The 23,683-nt window shown below is 37.4% G+C and overlaps 1 protein-coding gene across 2 annotated transcripts in view; it reads left to right on the forward strand.

Moving 5' to 3' along the window:
• TMEM131 (transmembrane protein 131) overlaps nt 1-23,683 on the forward strand; it is a 221,740-nt gene that overhangs the window by 108,827 nt on the left and 89,230 nt on the right. For both annotated transcript variants that reach the window (XM_058534507.1, XM_058534508.1), the window contains exon 5: nt 13,120-13,243. In XM_058534507.1, coding sequence (XP_058390490.1) covers nt 13,120-13,243 — 124 coding nt within the window. The remainder of the gene's footprint in view (nt 1-13,119; nt 13,244-23,683) is intronic.

Genomic DNA, 23,683 nt, shown 5'->3' on the forward strand with positions numbered 1-23,683 from the left:
GAAGCCTGTTCTGTCAGAGCATGCGTGACTAGAATAGCCTGCTGACACCCTTCCTGAGATGATCCCTCTGTTCTTGTTACTCCAGACTTCTCTTAACAACACAAGTAGGTGACCCTTCTCCTCTGAGCAAGGGTTCATTTCTGTAGGGCGTGGCCCAGGGACTTTTCACTTTGGTCCCTAGAAGAAGGGGCAAGGCCAGCCTCAGCAGCGTTGCACATCAAGCATTCTGAACCACTCCCCGCTTCCAGGCCCCTAGAGTCTCCAAGCTTATTTCCCTACCCCAAAGTCCTCCCCTGCAGCAGACCATCTTCAGTCCTGTCTTCTAGAAGGATCCCCTAGATTACCTCTCCCTCTTATACCCTGTCTTCTTTATCTTAACTGAGATTGATTGCACTGAGGTCACGGGAGGAAAAACATTAAGAAGAATTCATAGGGAGGTGAAATGACTGGATGCCAGTTAGCCTACAGGACATTTGAGTTGTAAAAGAGCATATTTGTTGAAGAAAGCACATAATCGGCAAACCTCCAGGATGTAAGGAGGACATTTTTATTTCTGTGTACTGTTATTCCTCTTGTATGTCCACATGAAGCTTGAGGAAGAAGAATTTTTGTTCCATGTTGTCTTTATACAGCTTCTCCCTGCAGCATCATGGCCAGAGTTCGAGGCCCCAACTGGCTCTGTACCTCCTTCCCTAATTGTTTCGTGGTCCTGTGACCCCACCTGGAAATAATGAGCCTATTGGTTAAGGGGTCTAGCTGTTGAGAGAGTCTTCAGAGGAATTCCACACACTGGGGGCTCCTGGGTTTGAGGAGCTTTAAGGGCACTCAGCTTCCTGCTTCCTAACCCTAAATGTGTTGTCACAAACCTGTCTCTGGATACCCCTCTTTCCCTTCCTTAGGACCCAAGCCCTGGCTCCACCTTTGAGTTTTTTCCTCATGGCTGGACTATTAAGCCACAGAAAGATTTTTGGACCTCATGATGGCTGGGTTGTAAACCACAGAATGATTTTGGACAGTTTTTGCTTTCCTGGGTAAAGCAGAGAAACTCTTCTGTGGGATCCTGCCTCTCAAGGGCAGTTTGTGGGCATAGCCTTCCTAGTGACTGCTAAGGCAGCCGAATCATCTGTTCTCAGCTGAGAAGCTTGACGGGAGTTCATCTTCTCCTCATCCTTCCCACTTTTGGCAAAAGGTGGTAACATCTGCAGTGATGAGCTCTGAGAAGGGGAATATGACTTGGTTTAGGCCTGAGAGGCACCAGAAAACATTTAAACTTAACAACAGTAAAACTTCATGTCAGCATTATCAGGAAATCCTCAAATGGTGTATAAAATAACAACAACGCAAGCCATTATCAAAACCTTGAAAATGTGTTAAATGTTTACAAAAGACAATGAAGAGGTTTTTTTTACATAATTTGTGGACCTTATGCATATGAACCTGACTTTTTTGGGCAATATGGAAAGAAGATATTGTTATTCCATTCTAGAAAAGGCAAAATATTTAAAATAATCCAAAATTCAACTGTATATGAAGCTGCAGATTAAATGCGTAAAGTAGTGGTGAATTAGATTTTGATGTTGATTTAGGTGATGCAGATTATGAAAATCAAGTGAAATAACATGACTATATAAAAGTCAGGTTGAGTACATGAAATTGTGGCCAACTTTTGACTTTGACAGTTTTCTCAAAAAAAAATTATGAAGTCCTAAGGAGGAAGTTAGACAAACTTGTAAAGAAACAGACTAAAATTTCTGCTGGGACAATAAAATGAGCTTTGAGTTTATTTATCATAATGTTTAATTATAATACTTCCATCCTGAGTTCTCTGATATTCTATTTTAGAAGCATTTGTTAATGTACTTTTCAAATTGAATTATTGAGGAATCATATCACAATATATGGGGCTCACCACCTGACTACACAGGATCAGGGTTGATGATCATATAAGAGCCAACTGTAAAAATGAGGCAGCATTATTATAACGTGGCTCAAATGTCGGTTCTCAGCAAAGAGCTTTCGATTCATTGACATCAGGTAAACGATTCACATAGCAAAGCCGTCTTGACTGATGTGGTCACTCTAAAGCAAAAAAAAAGAAAAAGAAAAATATTTCTGAATGCTTTATTCTACTTTTATGTGGTGATGCTTAACAGTTGTAATGTTGCTTTCCAGAGTGTTTTCATTACTTTACCATAACATTATTTTTACCTTTTGTGTGAGTGTGAGAAATATAATATACACACAGAAAAATGCATAGGGCATATATGTAGTTTTACATCTGCCACCCAGGTAGATATTATTATGTATTTTTAATTTATGGAATTATATTTTAATATATAAATAATATTGTGATATAGCTCATTCTGTTTTTTTCTAGCTTTATTGAGTTATAATTGACATATAACATTGTGTAAGTTTAAAGTGTACAGTGTCTTGATATGACATACTTATCTGTTAGAAAATGATTACCACCTTTGCATTCTTCCCTAACACCTGCATCATGTCACATAATTGCTGTTTCTTTTTGTCGTGAGAACATCTATGATCTTAGAAACTTTCAAGTATATAATATAGTATTAACTGTAATCACTATGCTGTGCATTAGATCCCCAGAACTTATTCATCTTCTAACTGGAAGTTTGTACTCTGACCAACATCTCCCCTTTTCCCCCCACCTGCTGATAACCACCATTCTAGTCTCTGTTTCTATGAGTTTGGCTTTTTTAGATTCCACACAAAAGTGAGATGGATGCAGTATTTGTCTTTCTCTGTCTGACTTACTTTATTTAGCGTAATGCCCTCAAAGTCTATCCATGTTGTCACAAATGGCAGGATGTCCTTTCTCATGGCTGAATAATATTCTATTGTATATATACATACCACATCTTTTTTATCCATTCATCCATTGACAGACACTTAGATTCTGTCTATATCTTGGCTATTGTGAATAATGCTGCTGTGAACATGGCAGTGCAGATATCTCTTTGAGATCCTGTCTTCATTTCATTTGGATATGGGAAGAAGTGGGATTGCTGGATCATATGGTAGTTCTATTTTTAATTTTTTGAGGAACCTCCATACTGTTTTCCATAGTGGCTGCATAGCTTATTCTATTTCTTACCTCTTTTTTTTTTTTGGTGAGGAAGATCAGCCCTGAGCTAACATCCGTTGCCAGTCCTCCTCTATTTTTGTATATAAGATGCTGCCACAGCATGGCTTGATGAGCAGTGTGTAGGTCCATCCCCGGGATCCGAACCTGTGAACCCTGGGCCACCAAAGCAGAGCACACGAACTTAACCACTACGCCACTGGGCCAGCCCATATTTCTTACCTTTTTAAAGGTCCGTTTTTCTTAGATGTCCATCTGTTCTCTTATTTCTAATGAAAAATATTAAGAGGGGCTGGCCCGGTGGCCTAGTGGTTAAGTGGACACGCTCCGCCGCAGCGGCCCGGGGTTCGGATCCTGGGCATGCACGGACACACTGCTTGTCAAGCCGTGCTGTGGCGGCATCCCGTATAAAGTGGAGGAAGATGGGCACGGATGTTAGCCCAGGGCCAGTCTTCCTCAGCAAAAGAGAGGAGGATTGGCGACAGATGTTAGCTCAGGGCTAATCTTCCTCATAAAAAAGAAAAAATATATATATTAGATACAGCAGAGTATCCACTATTTTACCCATTTGCTCCCTCTTTGGTGGCTACACCTATTGCCTCTAATACCCTACCACCACAAACAACCCTGCAATGAAATCCTCTTACAGGTTCACTTATGGACTCGCATGAGAATTTCTTTGGAATGTAAGTCCAGGAATGGAACACATAGGTCATAGAGTGTGTGTACACTTCACATGTCTAGATATTGCCTGATTCCTCTTGTGAATGGCTGTGCTACTGTATACTCCGAAGAGCAGTGCATGAGCATTCCTGTATTTCCACATCCCCTATTTTCACACTAACATTAGCCGTCTTTCTAATTTTGCTAGTTAAATAGGGATAATGTGATACCTCCTTGTTAATTTAGTATTTCTCTGATCGCTAGTAAGTTTGGGTATCCATCTCTTTATATGCTTATTGGCCTGTTGGGTTGCCTCTTCTGTAAATTGCTTATTCATATCCTTTGACCTTTTTTCTTTTGAGGTTCTTACTAATTTGTTAGAAATTCCTTTTGTAGTCTAGAAATAACCTTAAAGTCAAAAAAGATATTTAGACATTGCAAATATTTTTTCCCAGCTTGTCACCTGGTTGTTAACTTTTCCCATCCTGTACTTTGTTGAACCAAGTTTTAATATTTTGCCCAACTTTTGAAAAATTTAAAAGTACAGGAAAGTTGAAAGAATAATATGGTGACCATCTACATAACCAGTATCTAGAGTCACCATGAGTTAGTCTTTTACCACTTTTGCCTTCTCTCTGTCTCTCTTCTACCCAGCCCCCCACACCACTTTTTTCCCTGAAAGTGAATGTAGACATCATGATACTTCATTCCTAAGTTCTTCAGTATGTACGTCCTAAAGGACTGCTCCTGCATAACCACAATTCCATTATCACACTCAAAGAATCTATTATTGATACAATAAACATTATCTAATGTATAGTTTATATTCAGATTTCCCTAATTGCCAAAAACATGTCCATTGAAGTCTGCCATCGCCCAACCAGGATCAAATCAAGGATAACACATTGCGTTTGGTTGATAGATGTCTAATCGAGAACAGTTTCCTACCTTTTTTCCTTTTTTTCGTTCATAAGCTTGAAATTTTTGTGGTCTGGTTTAGTTGACTTATAGAATAGCCCACAAATTTGATTGGCCTGATTATATCCTCGTGATTAGACTCAGGCTAAACATTTTTGTCAAGAATATGGCATAGATAATGTTGTCTGTTTCCCATTATATCACATCAGGGGGCCTTTAATGTCTGTATTTCTAATTATTGTCGATATAAGTTTGAACACTCACTAATGTACTATCTTCCAGATTCTATAACTTGTGAAGGTACCTTTTCCTCTTTATAATTAATAAATAATCTATGGGGTTAATACCCTGTTCTCCAACAACCTTTCAGCTAGTAATTTTACTTACTCATCACCCATTCATTGCCTCTTGCCTTAATCAGTTATTATGTTGATCGTTGCAAAATAGTGATTCTTCTTTTTTGCTTCAGATTCTATCATTGTTTTTTAATTTAGGAACCGAGATTCTTCTGTAAAGAAGTACTCCTCTTTCTTTTTTCCTTGATCATCACTATAGACCAAGGGTCAGTAAATTATGGCCCTTGTCACCTGTTTTTGTAAATAAAGTTTTATTGGAACATAACCATACCCATTCATGTACATTTTGTCTATGGCTGCTTTTGCACAACACTGGCAGTGTTAAGTAGTTGTGACAGAGATTGCATAGTCTGTACGTCCTAAAATATTTACTGTCTGGTCCTTTATGGAAAAAGACTGTTGATCCTTGTTGTAGACTCACGGGTTCTCATTTTTTATTCAGCGTGCTGTAACCCTTTACTTTCACGATTCTTTTTGTTCCAGATTTTACAAATTTTGCCAGTGAAAGCCTCTTAAAGCTGATTCCTATATCTTTTTTTTGATACGTCCCATTATGAACACTTCTTTGCTTTCTGATACAACAAAACACTCTAGACTTCTGTTTTTCTTGTCCTAGACCTGGAATTAGCTAAAACTACAAAAAGTCCTGTTTTGGTTTTTAAATGGGGAATGACATTTAGAAACCCAGATCTGGGCAGTAAGTGTGCTCATGGTTCCTGAGTGTCATTGCTCATTGCCTCTGGATGTCATTGCTTCAAGATTCATGTGGACAGATCTATGGAGGTATATATACATGTATATATACATATAAATCATGGCTTATACTGATAATTCCAATTCAGATTTTCCCAATTCAAATCCAGCCTCACAGAGTTCTTCTCCATCTTTCCCCATTTTGTATCTGCATCTCCCTTTTCCCCAAAATATTTGGTAGAATATTCTCTTTAAATATTTGGTAGAATTTGCCAGTAAAATCCTCCTGGGCTGGAATTTTCTTCATGGGAAGGTTTTAAATGATGGGTTTAATTTCTTTAGTAGTTTTATTTTCTGTAATGCTTGTATATGTTTTCTTAATTTGTCAGTTTTCGTAAGCTGTGTCTTAAGTTTAGCAATTTCAGGATAATTTTCAAATTACTAGCATAAAGTTGTTAGTATCATTTTATGATTGTTTTAACATTTATAGCATCTCTAGTGACGTTTCTTTTATCACTATGATGCTGGTATTTTGTGCCTTCTTTTCTTCTTTATCAATTTTCCCAGGTAGTTATCAACTTACTAGTTTTTCCTCCTCAAAAATGGGAACTTTTTGACTTTGTAGATTATCTCTATTTTATGTGTTTACTTCATTTATTTCCACTCTTATTTCTTTTTTTTTTTTTTGAGGAAGATTGGCCTTGCGCTAACATTTGTTGCCAATCTTCCTCTTTCTTTTCTTTTTTCTCCCCAAAGCCCCAGTAAATAGTTGTGTACCGTAGTTGTAGAGTTGTAGCTCCTCTATGTGGGACGCCGCCCCAGCATGGCTTGATGAGCGGTGAGTATGTCCGTGCCCAGGCTCCGGACCGGCAGACCCCAGGCTGCCGAAGCAGAACATGCAAACTTATCCGCTATGCCACCAGGCCAGCCCTTCTGTTATTTCTTTCTTTGTAATTTCTTTGGGTTTAATTTGCTATTCTTTTTCTAATGACATGGATGCTTTGCTCATTAATTTTCAGGCTTTCTTCTTTTCCAATATGTACATTTAAATTTATGAATTTTCCTTTAAGTACAGCTTGCCCTGTATTCCACAAGTTTTTAATGAGTTAATTTTTTCATTTTTGTTCAGTTCCAGATAGTTCTTAATTTTTATTCAGATTTTGTCTTTGATCCATGAGTTATTTGCACATGCGTTCATCTATTTACATATTTATAGGGAATCTAGTTATCTGTTTGTTACTGATTTCTAGTTTAATTGGGCTAAGACTAGAAAATTCTGCATATTAAAGAGTTATGAACAAAGAAGAGATAGAACAAATAGAAAATAACTAGCAAGATGGTAGACTTTAACCACATCAGTAATTACATTAAATATAAATAGTCTAAACACAGCAATTAAGACACCAAGTTTGTCACATTCAAAAAGCAGGACACAGCTAACAGCAGAAACTCAAAATATAGGAAACAAAACTGACAGAACTGAAGGGAGAAATAGACAATTCAACAGTAACAGTTGGAGACTTCAATACCCCATTTTCGATAATGGATAGACTAAGCAGGAGATAACAAAGGAAATAGAAGACTTGAAAGCAGTACAAATCAACTAGACTTAATAGACATCTATAGAACATTCCATTCAACAACAACAAAGACTTCCTCTGCTCAGACACACATAGAACGTCCTCCAGGCTAGACCATATGCTAGACCATAATATAAGCCCCAATAAATTTAAAAGGATTGAAATCATACAAAGTATGTTCTCTGATGACTTCATTCTCTAGTGAAATAAATTGGAAAGCAATACAGAAAAAAAGAATCTTGGAATATTAAACAACATATTCCTTAATAATCAGTGAATCAAAGTAGAAGTCAAAAGGGGAATTTGAAAGTGCTTTGAGATAAATGAAATGAAAACACAACATACCAAAAGTTATGAGATGCAGCTAAAGCGTTGCTCAGAAAAAGACTTATAGCTGTAAATATCTTAATCAGCAAAGAAAAAAGATCTCAAATCAGAAACCAAACCTTCCACTTTAAGAAACTGAAAAAAGAAAAGCAAAGTAAACTCAAGTAAGCAGAAAGAAGGAAATAATAAAGACTAGAGTGGAAATAAATGACATACAGAATAAAAATAGAGAAAATCCACAAAATAAAAAGTTGATTCTTTGAAAAGAGCAACAAAATTGAGAAACCCTTAACTAGACCAAGCAATGAAGAGAAAAGACTCAAATTACTAAAATCAGGAATGAAAGAGGTACATTACTATCAACCTTACAGAAATAAAAAGGATTATAAGGGAACATTATGAACAACTGTATACTAACAAATTCATTAATTCAGTTGAAATGGACAAATTCCTGAAAAGACACAAATTTCCAAAACTAAATTAAGAAGAAATGGAAAATATAAATAGATTTATAACAAGAGTTTGAATTAGTAATCAAAAAACTTCCCAGAAAGAAAGCTCTGACCCACAGAAAGCTTTATTGATGAATTCTAGCAAACATTCAAAGAATTAATATCAGTCCTTCACAAACTCTTCCAAACAATAGAAGGGGGAACACTTGCCAATTCAGTCTTTTAGGCCTGTATTACCCTGATGCCAAAACCAGACAGAGAACTACAAGAAAAAAAAACTATAGACCAAAATCCCTTATGAAGATAGATGTAAAAATTCTCCACAAAATACTAACAAACAAAATTAGCAACACATAAAAAGGATAATACACCATGACCAAGTGGCATTTATCCCAAGAATGTAAGGTTAGTTTGACATCTGAAAATCAGTTAATGTAATATACCATGTTAATATAGAATAAAGGGGAAAAACACATGTGATCATGTCAGTAAACACAAAAAAAGCCTTTGAAAAAAATACAGCATTCTTTCATGAAAGTAACACTCAGCAAACTAGAAATAGAAGAGAATTTCCTCAACCTAATGAAGAGCATCCATGAAAGTCCCACAGCTAACATCATAGTTAATAGTGAAAGACTGAAAGACTTCCACCTACGTCAAGAACAAGAAAAGGCTATCTGCTGTTGCCACTATTCAACATTATACTGCAGGTCTGACCAGGGCAATTAGACAAGAAAAAGAAACAAAAGGCATCCAGATTGGAAAGGAAGAAGTAAAACCATCTCTCTTTTCAGATGTTATACTTTTGTATAAAGAAAATCCTAAGCAATCCTCTTAAATAATAATTAGAACTAATAAGTGCATTCATTGAGGTTATAGGATATAAGATCAGTATACAAAAATAACATATTTCTATACACTAGCAATAAACAAACTTAAAATTAAGAAAACAATTCCATTTACAATAGCATCAAAAAGAATAAAATACTTAGATATAAATTTAACAAAAGTAGTGTAAGACCTGTATACTAAAGACAGCAAAGAACTATCAAAAGAAATTAAAGAAGTAAATAAATAGAAGCCATCCCATATTCATAAATCAGAAGATACAAATGAGGATGGTAATACTCCCTAAATTGAGGTGTGGATTCAACACAATCCCCATCAAAATCCCAACTGACTTTTTTGCAGAGATGGACAAGCTGATCATAAAATTCCCATGGAAATGAGAGAGATCCAGAATAGCCAAATAATGTTTTAAAAGGTGACCAGTGTTGGAAGACTCAAAGTTCCCAATATCAGAAAGCTTCTACAAAGGTTTAGTAGTGACAAAACTGTGATGCTGCCATAAGGATAGACATACAGATAAATGGAAAAGAGTTTAGATTCCAGAAATAGGACTTTATACTTATTGCCAATTGATTTTGACTAGGGTACCAGGACAATTAAATGGAGAAAGAGTAGTCTTGGCAACAAATGGTGTCAGGACAACTAGATATCCACATGCAAAATAATTAAGTTGGGGGGCTGGCCCGGTGGCATAGTGGTTGGGTTCACACACACTGCTTCGGCGGCCTGGGGTTCACAGGTTTGGATCCCAGGTGCAGACCTACACACCGCTCATCGAGCCGTGCTGTGGTGGTGTCCCGTATACAAAGTGGAGGAAGATTGGCACAGATGTTAATTCAGTGACAGTTTTCCTCAAGCAAAACAGAGGAAGATTGGCAACGGATGTTAGCTCAGGACCAATCTTCCTCACCAAAAAAAAAAAAAAAAGTTAAGTTGGATGCTACCTCACACCCTACACAAAAATTAATTCAAAGTGTATCATAGAGCTGAATGTAAATGTAATAAAGCTAAACTGTAAAACCTTTAGAAGAAAACATTGGAATATATCTCCCTTAAGCAGTGGTTTCTAAGATATGACTTCAGAAGCACAAACAACAAAAGACAAAATATACAAATTGGGTTACATAAAAGTTAAAAACTTGTGCTGCAAATGATACCATCAAGAAGGTGAAAAGACAACCCATATAATATGAGAAAATATTTGCAAACATCTCATAAGAGATTTATATCTACAATATATAAAGAACTCTGGCAACTCCTTAAATTTTACTGTGTAAGTAGGGGGTTTCTTTCTCTCTCTTTGTCGACACTTCATAAACCCTTTCAATCAATAATTATTTCATCTTTTTTTTTTTATTTTGGATTTTGCCCATTATTTTTGTCCATGTTCTTCAAGTATTCCTACACTCCATTTTCCAAAATATCACCACTTCTAGTTATGCCCTACATATCTGTTTTTCTTTTGTTTTTTTAACTCTATCTCTAAAAATATTCTAGATATGTATTCTTTCTCACTGAATTCTGAACTAAATTGTCAGTTGATCTTCCAACTCTCGAATAGATTTTTATCTGCTATCCCGTCTATTACCTATATACTTTATATTTTAATAGTGATATTTGCTCGTTTTCTGTATGATTTCTTGCTTCATATTACTAATATCTTGCCATACCTCCTTAAGTATATTACGTTATACTTTATTTTTAAATTTTTGGTTCAACTTTTCCAGCTTCGGGTGTGTGTTCACCCTTTATTAGGTTATGCCATGACCACAACCAACCCCAAAAATCTCAGTAGGATTTAGACTGAAAGAGCACTCCTGTCTGCGAAAGGCCATTTTCTTGGCAGAGGAAAGAGTATAAGAAGGCTCTTAAAACTTAATGATTTATGTCACTTTTGCTCACATTTCATTGGCCAAAGTAAGTCATATAGCCAAACCTAAAGTTAATGAAATGGAGAAGTATAATCTTTTCACAGCTTCCGTCAGCAAATTGGGAACAACATTACAGTTTATCACATTGTATATGTTTTCTAATTCATTGCACTCCTCACAGATTACGTTGTTTTGATGTGTGAATTTATAAGCTCCTGTCTTGTAATGCATATTGAGGAAGAGCAGAAGGCCAAGCCTTGGTCTTGGTGTCTTGTGAATTTAAGAAGGGAGATGATCCCCAAAGTGCAGAGCTCCAGTTCCACACACAAACACACACAAAAAAACTGTTGATTGTCCTGTGTTTGCCACCACTCTATCTGACAATGCTTAGGCAGAACCATCTGAACAGAGGTGTCTTCCTAAATTGTAATCTACTAGCTCTAGGGCTTTGAGAACCAGAGAGGAGTTAGAGGCGGACATGCTCAAGGGCAGCCGATCATCACCTTGCTACTCCTGTGAGCCTTCTGCTGTTCTAGGTTGAAGGGGCAGGCTCTGATTGTCCTAAGGCAAATAGGGAAGGAAATGGACAAGAGTAGAGTTTGAAGGTTTCCTCTACCCCAGCCTCTTATTGTCAGCTGAGGCTGTTCTTTGTCCCTCACTTTTCCTACCTGCCAGTTCAGGCAGCCTTATGTTCCTGCAAGGGTTTCGTACTGTTTTTTGGTTACTCCTTGAAATCAGTGCCTCCCTGTAACCTCTGAATTTTTCCATCGTTGTTCTTTGTGTGTATGTCGGGGGGAGTGGGTGGTCAGGGAGAGCCAGCAGCATGCAGTAACTAGTTCACCATCTTTAAAGGAACCCAAAGCCCCTGATTCTTTTTTTTAAGCTGTTCACTGTTTTATCAACTTTCCCAAGTCATAAATTAGAGGCAATCATCTGAATTAAAGAAAAGGTGGGGTCAAAATTCCTGAAGGACAAAGCGTGGTGGACAGTTGAACCAAATGTGAAACACACTTCTGGCTCCGCATCTTCACCTACTTAGGATGTGGTCTTTATAAAGATGAAATAAAATTTCAGAAAACACGCACCAGAATGGTTGCATGAAGAGAGGACCTTGTGAAAGAGGTGGTATTTGAATTGGAAAATGAGGGTTTGGATTGGCATAGAGGATAGGGAGGAAAAGACAGAGCAAAGCGATTGGTAAAGGCGTGGGGGCCATCACATGGAACATCCTGACTCCAGTGCAAAGTTGAGATTGTGAAAGCACGAGGAGTTAACTTGTTGAGGTTGAATGATGTCGGATTAGGGAGGACCTTAATAACCACTGAGGTAGGGTGGGGCAAGGTTGCCCGTGCATGCTCATACCACGTGCCTGGGCTGTGCTAGATAATATGGGGATACACACTGCATTTATAATGTAGCGTTTGTCCCCAAGGTGCTGATAATCTTGTTGAGGAAGTAAGACTGGTGCCAGTTAAATGACTAGAGAGCACTATGAAAAAAACGTAATTTGTATGCAGAATTCTCTGATGCTGTAGGGGTTAGGAAGCCTGTACAAATAAGATTAGCTACATAAATACTTAATGGACTACATACTGAGGAGATTTCAGTCTTAAGACAAACTATAACATGAATGCCAAAGGGAATATTAAAACGGATCTATGGATGTTAGCCATTGAGTGTGTTTTACATTGTTTCTTTGAGAGAAGGCAGTTTAGTACAGTGGATTAGAGCATGGACTAGAGCCAGATGGCCTGGATTAGGTTCCAAGTATGATTTAGGGCAAGTTAATTAACTTTTCTGGCCCTCGGTGTCCTCATCTATAAAATGAGGATATTCCTAACTCATAAGGCAGATCTACTCACGTAACTTTGCCACTCAATTTCTGCTCCTAAATTGAAGAGCATGTATCAGTGGAATTTGGGGAGAAGAGGATATAATTCAGAACTAGTAGGGAGGCGGGGTGGTGTTACAGAAAGAATAAAAGGATCTGACCATTGTGTTCCCTGCCTGCTTCCTCACTAGACTGTAAACTTGTTCTGGGTGGAGACTTGCTTCATTATATCCCAGCAGCTGGCTCAGTGTGTGACATATAATTGGTACTCAAGAAATATTTGTTGAATGGCTAAATGCATTTCTGTATGTAATTTTAAATATAAACCAATTTAATAAGTAGTTTTATTTTTTGGAGATGTATTTGTCTAATAATTTTGATGTTTAATTTTTTTTAACAACTAGAAATTAACTCAACAGCTAGAAATTATCTTTGAAGTATTTGTGACAATTTTCTTTTTGTTTTTACAGGCCAGTTGGAATGCCAAAAATGGAAAAAGTTTACTTACATAATCCTAGTTCTGAAGAAACTATTACTTTAGTATCAATATCTGCTACAACATCACATTTTCATGCATCGTTTTTTCAAAATAGGGTAAGTTTCTCTGCTATTAGGAGAGAATAGCAGAAATCATCATTTGATTAAATGATTTCTCTTCAGTTTGAAATTGAAACGTTCAGATTTTTTTTGATGTATAATTTTATTTAGCTGTATTTAAAATCTGGTTTGAATATTTCATATTTGTTCTGGATTTCAGTTTGCCCCATTTCCTAAGAATTACCACTTCTACTCTTAAACAAGTATTGTTTTTCTCAGCATGAAACAGCTTAACAAATCAACTTTGAACCTTAAACACTCTGAAAAATGTAGCATTCATATATTCAGTTGATTTTTCTTTTCCTTCCTAATAATGAGTAATTTCTCAGCATTGTGTTTGTTTTCTATTGCTGCATAATAAATTGCCACACACGTGATAACTTAAAACAACACCCACTTATTAGCACATAGTTCTGTAAGTCATAAGTCCAGTGAGTTCTTCGCTCAGGATATCATAAGGCTGTAATTAAGATGTCGGCTGGCCTGAGTCCTTAACTGGAGACTCAGGGGAAATCCACTTCCAAATTCATACAAGTTGTTGGTAGGGTTCAGTCACTTATGGTTCTAGAACTGAGGCCCCCATTTCATTGCTGGTTGTCAGCCGGGGACCTCTCTCAGTTCCTTAAGGCACCCACATTCCTTGTCACCATCTTCAAGCCAGCAGTGGTGCATCATATCTCCCTCATACTTCAGATCTCTTGGGCTTCCTCTTCTGCCACCAGTGGAGAAAATTCTGCTTTAATCACGTCATTGGGTCAGGACCACCTGGATAGTCTGCTTTTTGATCAACTCCGAGTTAGCTAACTCATACCCTCAATTAAATCTGCAAGATCCTTTTTATCATGTAATGTAAATGATCACAGGTGTGGTATCTTCTCATAGTCACAGGCTCAGAGATTAAGGCAGGAAATTTGGAGGGCTGTTTTAGGGTTCTACCTACCACAAGTATCCTCTAAAATTTTACTTATAATCATTTTTGTGGATGGTATGCAAACTTGTTATTAAAAAAAGTTTTATCTAACCAAAAAACTGGCTCTTAATAAATTTTGAATTTGAGAGAATACGTTAAGCTTTAATATATAGGCTTCCAAAATAATTAGCTAAATAGCAAATATCAGAGGGAAGCAAATGAATAGAACCTAATTTCATCTTCCCAGGGTTTTGACTGACTCTTTTGAAGACATGACGAAGTAAAGAGCTTTTTTTTAAGTATATAAGATTTATCAATTATTTAGATTTTTACTTTCCTCCTTTCTAAAATCCTGCTTCATTATATGTTCTCGTTAGCTGGCAACTTCTAGAGTAAAGAAAAAGACATGTAATTTTGGCTTTTTTTAATTTATAAGTATTTTATAAATGAGAAATTGGTAAGTTAGCATATTACTTTTTTTTTTTTTTTTTTTTTTGTGAGGAGATCAGCCCTGTGCTAACATCCGCCAATCCTCCTCTTTTTTTTTTTTTTTTTTGCTGAGGAAGACGGCCCTGGGCTAACATCTGTGCCCATCTTCCTCCACTTTATATGGGACGCCGCCACAGCATGGCTTGCCAAGCAGTGCGTTGGTGCGCGCCCGGGATCCGAACCAGCGAACCCCGGGCCGCCGCAGCAGAGCGCGCGCACTTAACCGCTTGCGCCACCGGGCCGGCCCCAAGTTAGCATATTACTTTTGATAATAAAAATTTTAATTTTTTTGTGATGCTCATGAAAAACATCCCTTTTCTAAAATATTTCTTTCTTTTTTTTGTGTGTGTGGGGAATATCGGCCCTGAGCTAACATCTGATGTCAGTCCTCCTCTTTTTTTTTTTTTGCTGAGGAAGATTGGCCCTGGGCTAACATCCGTGCCCATCTTCCTCTACTTTATATGGGACACGCCACAGCATGGCTTGACAGGCCATGTGTCGGTGCGCGCCCAGGATCCTAACCTGCGAACCCCGAGCCACCCCAGTGGAGTGCATGCACTTACCCACTGTGCCACCAGGCCAGCCCCTAAAATATTTCTTAAAATAAGTTGCCCTTGAGTTATTCTTTGTTGTTACCTAAAATGTTTTCACGATTTTTATAATTACATAAAATATTTCTTTAAGTGATAGTTCTCTCAAGTTATTTTTTATATCATTACCTAAAAGATATTTTCACAATTTTTATAAATGTGCAGATGTTCTCAAATAATAGAATCCCGATGCTCGGAGCGATTCCTGTGTATTCATTCATCTAGTCCAAGTACCCTCATTATACGAATTAAGAGCTGAACCCCAGAGGAGTTTGCCCCTGGTCATTAGCGATTAGTGACAAGAGCTAAGATGAGGGTCTAGGTGTTCTCTGGGCCTACCCAGTGATTTGTATCGCATTAAGCTACAGTGTGCAGCATATACGTTACAGCCTATATATAGAGATGCATTTATGTGTAGAAGGAACCACCCAGCTTTCAGACATTGCCGATGTGCAGAGATATGTTGGGTTAAAGGGCAAAATAGTGAAGTGAAAATGAAAACATTGTGAAAATAGTTCACAACTGCACTACAGGTTTCATTTTTAACATGTTACCTTTCTTTGCTCATTCAAGCAATGTTTTGTTGTTTCTAAACATTCAAGCTTCACCCTTGTTAAAGGCCCGAGTTTTCACTTTTTTCATTTTATCATCACAATACGGAGACTAGACCAAGAGTTATAAACACAGATTCTTAGAAGGGCTAGGTGGACAATGTAAATGAGGGAAGCATGCCAAATGGAAAAAGGGGTGAACTGGAAAGAATCAGCTCCTGTCGGCTCCAGCCAGTGGTTGCCATGTGGGAGTGTTAGCCCATGCCCAGTTCTTCTGATTTCCCAAGAGTCAGAAATAGAAATTTTTGTGTGTGTGAGGAAGATCAGCCCTGAGCTAACATCTGCCAATCTTCCTCTTTTTGCTGAGGGAGACTGGCCCTGGGCTAACATCTGTGCCCATCTTCCTCCACTTTATATGGGACACGCCATAGCATGGCCTGACAAGCGGTGCGTCAGTGCGCACCTGGGATCTGAACCTAGGCCGCCAGCAGCGGAGCACGAGCACTTAACCACTATGCCACAGGGCCGGCCCAGAAATAGAAATTTTTACATGATTTCTCCCAATTTTTACATGTTGAAAATAAATTCAGTTTTAGTAATACATATAGTGTGGACCAAACAAAATTTGACATTTTTTAACTCTCCCAGGGATTTATGTCTACACATGAACCTTATGCAAAGAGAATAGTTTTTCAGAAAGTTCTTCAAAAGATAAACTAAATGTGTGTGTAGTCAAAGAACGAGTAAAAAACCAATATGTATTTTCCATTGTCAGGAGATGGAATTAAACAATAAAAATAGTCTATACCTATCAAAATCTACATTTAGGAAATCTAGGTTTAGCTTCAAAGAAAATATCTGAAATCTGTGCTATCTTCTCTTACTTTTTTTTTCTTCTTCTTGTTGCTTTCCATCTTTTTTCCCTACAGTAAGGTAAGCTCAAGAAGGGGAAAGGAGAGGTGAAATGAAGTCTTGGGGGAAGAAATAACCTTATTTCCCCTCCACTTAAATTTTATGCCTATGATAAGAGCCTTTGGGAAAAAATGAGAAGAGTTTCTCATGTCCAGAAGAGCAAAACCTTTCTGTATTTTTATTCTAACTCTAATTGCCTTTGCCACCTTCAGAATTCCTGGTCAGATCTTATTTCTTTGAAAATAAAACATTTTCTGTAACTCACTTAAGTTTTTGATCATTAACCAATATCATCTCTACATTGACTAACCAGTAAGAATACAGAAAAAAATAATTATTGTTTAAAAGGCCAAGTTTTACATAACCATATTTTAACATGCACACACAAATAATCTAAGACCACCTGGAAATCAAGAAAAATAAGAGTAATAAGGAATGTGGTTGTGTGACAATTTATTTTTCTGTATATAACGTCTAATAATTATCTGTATTTATAATTATCTAACTAATTGTCTTACTAATTATAATTTAAAACTACTTAATATTAAGACTGCAATTTAGGCCTATTCATCTTTCATGGCTGTATTGTATATTGACCATAAAATATGTAATATATACTCTGTGTCAAAGAATACAGATTTTTTTTAATACTCTATAATCGTCAAATTTTGATTACCATAAGAATTGTGGAAATGGGGTGTCTTACAGACGTTGGTAAGCAAACAAAAATTATTTTTTCCTTGATTGTCTAGAACCTTTTTTTGTTGATTAAATTTACAAATAAACTGAAGATTAACTAGGATAAACATTGTTGCAATCTGTGATTAAAATTAAAATGTTTTAGCCCGTTTATTTTAATATGCTTAATATAATAGATAATCTCTTCTAATGGGTTGAAGGTCATTAATGAATATTTATGGTTATTTTTATTTAGATGTAGAAGCCTGGACATTATTTATTCTCTTTCAGGTTAAACTGTGATATCCATACATGTTATTGGGAATTGAACAAAATGTGATAAGAGCAGTAGTATGGAATATTATTGTGCAGATAATAAAAAGAATGAATTAGATCTGTATCTGTTGGTATGGAATAATATGTTATGTTATGATATATGTTAATATGTAAGAAAAGCACATTGTAGAGTAGAATATGATGCCATTTTTATAAAAAGTAGAAAATCTGTATATATTTGGTTATATTAATAAAAGCCAAAGTAAAGTACAGATAGATATACCTGGTTAACTGGGTAAGCTGAAAAGGATGAGAATGGAGGAGAGTTGGTGGTATAAACTTTTTCTTCATACATCTTTACACTGTATCACTAAGTAAAGTAAGCACTTGTTACTTTTGCAATTTAAAACATATAAGAAAATTTAAATTAAAATTTTAATTTTTTCCACCTGTGTGGAAATAAGAAATTAATTAATTTAACAAATATTTATTGAGTAACTGCTATGTGTCAGGCACTTTGGATTTACCAGTGAACAACAGATCTTCTTCACTTATACTACTTACCTCTGGGGGGTTTGGGTGACATCGGCAGCAGAAGGGAAGCATGAGTAATAATTAAATAAATGTTATAAAATATTAGATGATGATAGGAGCTGAGAAAAAGAAGAGTAGGATAGAGTGCGGTGGGAGGTGTGGTCCAATTTTTCTCTTTTTTTTTTGGTGATATAACTGACATATACTATTGTGTAAGTTTAAGGTGTACAATTGACAATATAACATTGTGTAAGTTTAAGGTGTACAACGTGTTGATTTGAAACATTTATCTATTGCAATATGATTACCCCTGTAGGGTTAGCTAACACCTCTATCATGTCACATAATTATCATTTCTTTTTTGTGGTGAGAACAGTTAAGATCTAGTCTCTTAGGAACTTTGAAGTTTATAATACAGTATTAAGGTCACTATGCTGTGCATTAGATCTCCAGAACTTACTCATCTACTAGTTACACGTTTATACCCTTCAACAACCTAGCCCCAATTCCCCCACCCTCCGTCCATGGTAACCACCATTCTGCTCTCTCTTTTTACAAGTTCAGCTTTTTTAGATTCCACAGATAAGTGATATCATAAAGTTTTTGTCTTTCTCTGTCTGACTTCTCTCAACATAGTGCCCTCAAGGTCCATCCATGTTTGTTGTAAATGGCAGGATTTTCTTTTGTCTCATGGCTGAATAATATTCCATTGTGTGTGTGTGTGTGTGTGTGTGTGTGTGTATCTCACATTTTCTTTATTCATTCATCCGTTGACAGACACTTAGGTTGTTTCCATATCAGGTTGTTTCCATATCTTGGCTATTGTGAATAATGCTGCAATAAAGATGGGAGTGCAGATAGCTTTTTGATATCCTGTTTTCATTTCCTTTGGATATATACCGAGAAGTGGGATTGCTGGATCATATGTAGTTCTATTTTTAGTTTTTTAAGGAATCTCTATACTGTTTTCCATAGTGGCTGAACCAGTTTACATTCTCACCAACATTGTACAGGATTCCCTTATCTCCATATCCACATCAACGCTTATCTCTTCTCTTCTTAATGATAGATAGCCATTCTAACAGGTGTGAGGTGATCTCACTGTGGTTTTGATTTGCATTTCCCTGGTGATTAGAATTGTTGAGTATCTTTTCATATAGTTGTTGTACATTTGGATGTCTTCTTTGGAAAAATATCTGTTTAGTTCCTCTGCCTATTTTTTAATCAGATTGTTTGGTTTTTTTGTTATTGAGTTACATGAGTTCTTTATATATTTTAGATATTAACCCCTTATCCAGTATACAATTTGCAAATATTTTCTCCCATTCCGTGGGTTGCCTTTTCATTGTGTTGTTTCTTTTGTTATGCAGAAGCTTTTTGGTTTGATGTGGTCCCACTTGTTGATTTTCGCTTTTGTTGCTTGTGCTTTTGGTGTGATATCCAAAAAATCATTGCCCAGACCAATGTCAGAGAGCTTCTTATCTGTGTTTTCTTTAAGGAGTTTTATGTTATAGGTCTTCTGTTTATGTCTTTAATCCATTTCAAGTTCATTTTTGTGAATGGTGTAAGATACGGGTCCAATTTCATTTTTCTGAATGTGATTATCCACTTTTCCTAACACCATTTGTTGAACAGACTACCTTTCTGCATTGAGTGTTCTTGGCTCCCTTGTCAAATATTGGTTGACCACATATGCAGGGGTTTATTTCTGGGATCCTTATTCTCTTATTGGTCTATATGTCTATTTTGTGTGTGTGTGTGTGTGTGAGGAAGATTAGCCCTGAGCTAACATCTGTTGCCAATCTTCCTCTTTTTGCTGAAGAAGATTGGCCCTGGGCTAACATCCGTGCCCATCTTCTCTATTTTATATGGGACGCTGCCACAGCATGGCTTGACAGGCGGCGTGTCGGTGTGTGCCTGGGATCTGAACCTGCGAACCCTGGGCTGCCAAAGCGGAACGCGCACACTTCGCTACACCACCAGGCTGGCCCCTATATGTCTATTTTTATGTCAGTACCATATTGTTTTAATTACTATAGCTTTGTAGTATAGTTTGAAAGCAGGAAGAGTGATACCTCTGGCTTTGTTCTTCTTTCTCATGATTACTTTGGCTATTCAGGGTCTTTTGTGATTCCATACAAATTTTAGAGTTGTTTTATCTATTTCTGTGAAAAAATGCCATTGGTATATTGGTAGGGATTGTGTTGAATCTGTAGGTGGCTCTGGGTAGTGTGGATGTTTTAACAATAGTAATTCTTCGGATCTCTGAACATGGGATTTCTTTCCATTTGTTTGTGTCTTCTTCAATTTCTTTCATCAAGGTTTTGTAGTTTTCGTTATACAGGTCTTGGTTAAATTTATTCCTAAGTATTTTTTTTTTGATGTTATTATGAATGGTATAGTTTTCTTTATTCCTTTTCAGATGTCTTGTTGTTAGTGGATAGCAACAGTATGTATAACACAATAGTGTATAGATTTTTGTTTTTTGCTACCGTGTGGTTTACATACAGCATCTCATAGATGAAATAGTCCGTTTTAAGCTGATAGCAGCTTAACTTCAATTGCCTGCGGAAGCTTCACCTTTTGCTCCCCCCGCCTTTTATATGTTTGATGTCCTTACTTACCTCTTTTTTACGTTGTGTATTCAGTAACAAATTATAGTAGCTATAATTATTTCTAATACTCTTCTCCTTTAATACTATAGTTAAGTGGTTAACACACCATGCTATTACAGAATTAGAATTTTCTATGTCTGTATATTTACCTTTACCAGTGTGTTGTATGCTTTCGTATGTTTTCATGTCATTGTTTAGCATCTTTTCATTTCAGCTTGAAGAACTCCTTTTAGCATTTCTTGCAAGGCAGATCTAGTGGTGATGAACTCCTTCAGCTTTTGTCTGTCTGGGAAAGTCCATTTCTCCTTCTTATCTGAAGGATAGCTTTGCCAGATGGAGTATTCTTGGCTGGTAATTTTTTCCCCCAACACTTTGAATATGTCATTCTACTCTCTCTAGATCTACAGGGTTTCTGCTGCTGAGAAATCGCCAATAGCCTAATGGAGTTCCTTTGTAGGTTACAGTCTTTTTTTTTCCCTCACTGCTTTTAGGATTCTTTTATCTTTGATTTTTGACAGTCATTATAATATGTCTTGGTGAAAGTCTTTTTGCATTGAGGTGACAGGTCTGTTAGCTTTATGAACTTGGATGTCCCAGTCTTTCTCCAGGTTTGGAAAGTTCTCAGCTATTATTTCTTTAAATAAACTTTCTGCCTCCTTCTCCCTCGCTTCTCCTCTAGAACTCCAATTATTCTAATATTCTTTCTTTGATGGAATCTCATAGATCATGTAGGCTTTCTTCATTCTCTTTATTCTTTTTTCTTTGTTCTGCTCTAATTGGGATATTTCATAATTCCTGTCCTCTAGCTCACTTATTCTGTCTTCCATTTGCTCTCCTCTGATGCATATGCTTTCTGTTGCATTTTTTTTTTTCATTTTATTCATTGAAATATTTGGCTCCAGAATTTCTGTTTGGTTCTTTTTTGTGATTTCTTCTTTTTGGTAAATATTTCATTTTGTTCGTGTATTTTTTTTCTAATTTCATTGACTTGTCTTTCTGAGTTTTCTTGTAGCTTATTGTGTTTCTTCAAAATAGCTATTTTGAATCCCTTATCAGCTAGATTGCAAGATTCTGTGCTTTTGAGCTCAGTTGTTGGAAAATTATTGTTCTTTTGGTGATGGCACATTTTCTTCATTTTTCACGTTTCTTGTAGTTTTGCATTGCTGCTTTTGCATTTGAAGTAGCAGACACCTCCTTAAATCTTTTCTAGTTGCCTTCAGATGGAGTATATTGTTTGTTGGTACTCTTATATCTGAGGTTTTCTTCACCTTTTGGTTTTTCTGGAAGGTAGTACTATAGCTCAGGTTTGTAGTTTCTCCTTTGCCCACAGACCCTGTTCTGTTTTTCTAGTAGCAGTCTATTTACCATTTACCATTACTCTCACCACTTCACTTGGTAGTGCGCACAAGGAGCCAGCTGCAGAGTGAGGGGAGGGGTGGGTTTAGCACTCGGGGCTTGAGGGGTGCCCATAGACCTGGTGGGGAGATCCTCAGGTGAGGTACTCCCAGACACTCATGAGCAGACTTCCTGCTGAAGTCCTAAGCACAGTCAGCAGGAACTGTGTACCTTTAATGCCCTCTGATATTCTTATCAGCCTCTTCCCTCCCCAGTTGAGGAGGTCCTGCCTCAGTACTCTGGGTGCTGCTGGAGAGAAATGGGTTTCCCTACCCACATGCTGCACATCTAGGGTAGCGAGATACTCACTCACTGCTTTCCTTTTCCCAGTCGGGAGAGGTCACAGCTGTTGGATAATTCAGTCCTGTGCAGTGTTGCCTTGGCCAGGCAGGGAGGAAGAGAGATGATGCTGGGAAAATTCCTCTTATGGTCTCCACTGAGACCAAACTCATGTATTTTTTTCCTCTAATGGCATGATGGAATCTCTCCTCAGCAAGGCTGGACATCTGCAAAATCTCTCTCATCCATGGATATCTGCCCAAGTCAGCACTCTCCCAGTTTTGTCCCAACTGCGGCAAGAGGGGTTGGGGCAGGTTCACTGGTTCCGCAGCCTGTATCAAAGTCTATCCGCATATTACTGGGTGAGACAACTCCCAGTTCCCCTGGCATATGGTGCTGGATCCCACAACTTCCACAAAGACACTTCTGTTCGTGGGTGGATTTCTAATCATTTTTTAAAAAGGGGGACAAAAAAGGAAAAATGTCTTACACTGCCATGATGCTGACATCACTCCTCCAATTTTTAAATAGGATGGTCAGGGTAGGCTTCATTCAGGAGGTGACATTTGAACAGACTTGAAGGAGGTAAGAAAGAGAAGTATATGGAGGGAAGTAGAATATATGGAGGAACATTCCAGACAGAGGGTACAGGCAGTACAAAGGCTCCAGTGTGAAAGCATGCCTGATGTGCAGAGAGGACAGTGTGGCTAGACCAGAATGAGCACGAGTAAACGGAGAAGTGGACGTGGCTGGGAGGGGACAGAGTGGGAAGGGTCTTAAAAACTGTGGTGAGGACTTTGGCTTTTATCCTGATTGAAATGGGAAGCCATCACAGGGTTTTGAGCAGAGGAATGAAATGATAGCTTATTTTTTTATAAGGATCACTGTTTATCAAAAACTAGACTGAAGAAGGGCAAGGGGAGAAGGAGGGACAGCAGCTACCCTGGCTGTTGCAGCACTCCAGGACAAGGAGATAACTACTCTGCCCAGAGGAGAGAAGAAGTGGAGAAGGCTGTTGGATCTGGGATGTATCTTGAAGATATAGCCAACAGGATTTTCTGATGTGGAATTGAGAGAAAGAGAAGAGTCAAGATTGGCTCCATAGTTTAGTTGTGGACGTGTTAGATTTGAGACGTCTGCTAGACATCCGGGGGGAGGTGCCAAGTCGGCAGTTGGTATTTGAGTTTGGCGTGTGAGAGAGAGGACTG

The sequence above is a fragment of the Diceros bicornis genome, chromosome 40, assembly GCF_020826845.1.
Source record: "Diceros bicornis minor isolate mBicDic1 chromosome 40, mDicBic1.mat.cur, whole genome shotgun sequence".
Lineage (NCBI taxonomy): Eukaryota > Metazoa > Chordata > Mammalia > Perissodactyla > Rhinocerotidae > Diceros > Diceros bicornis.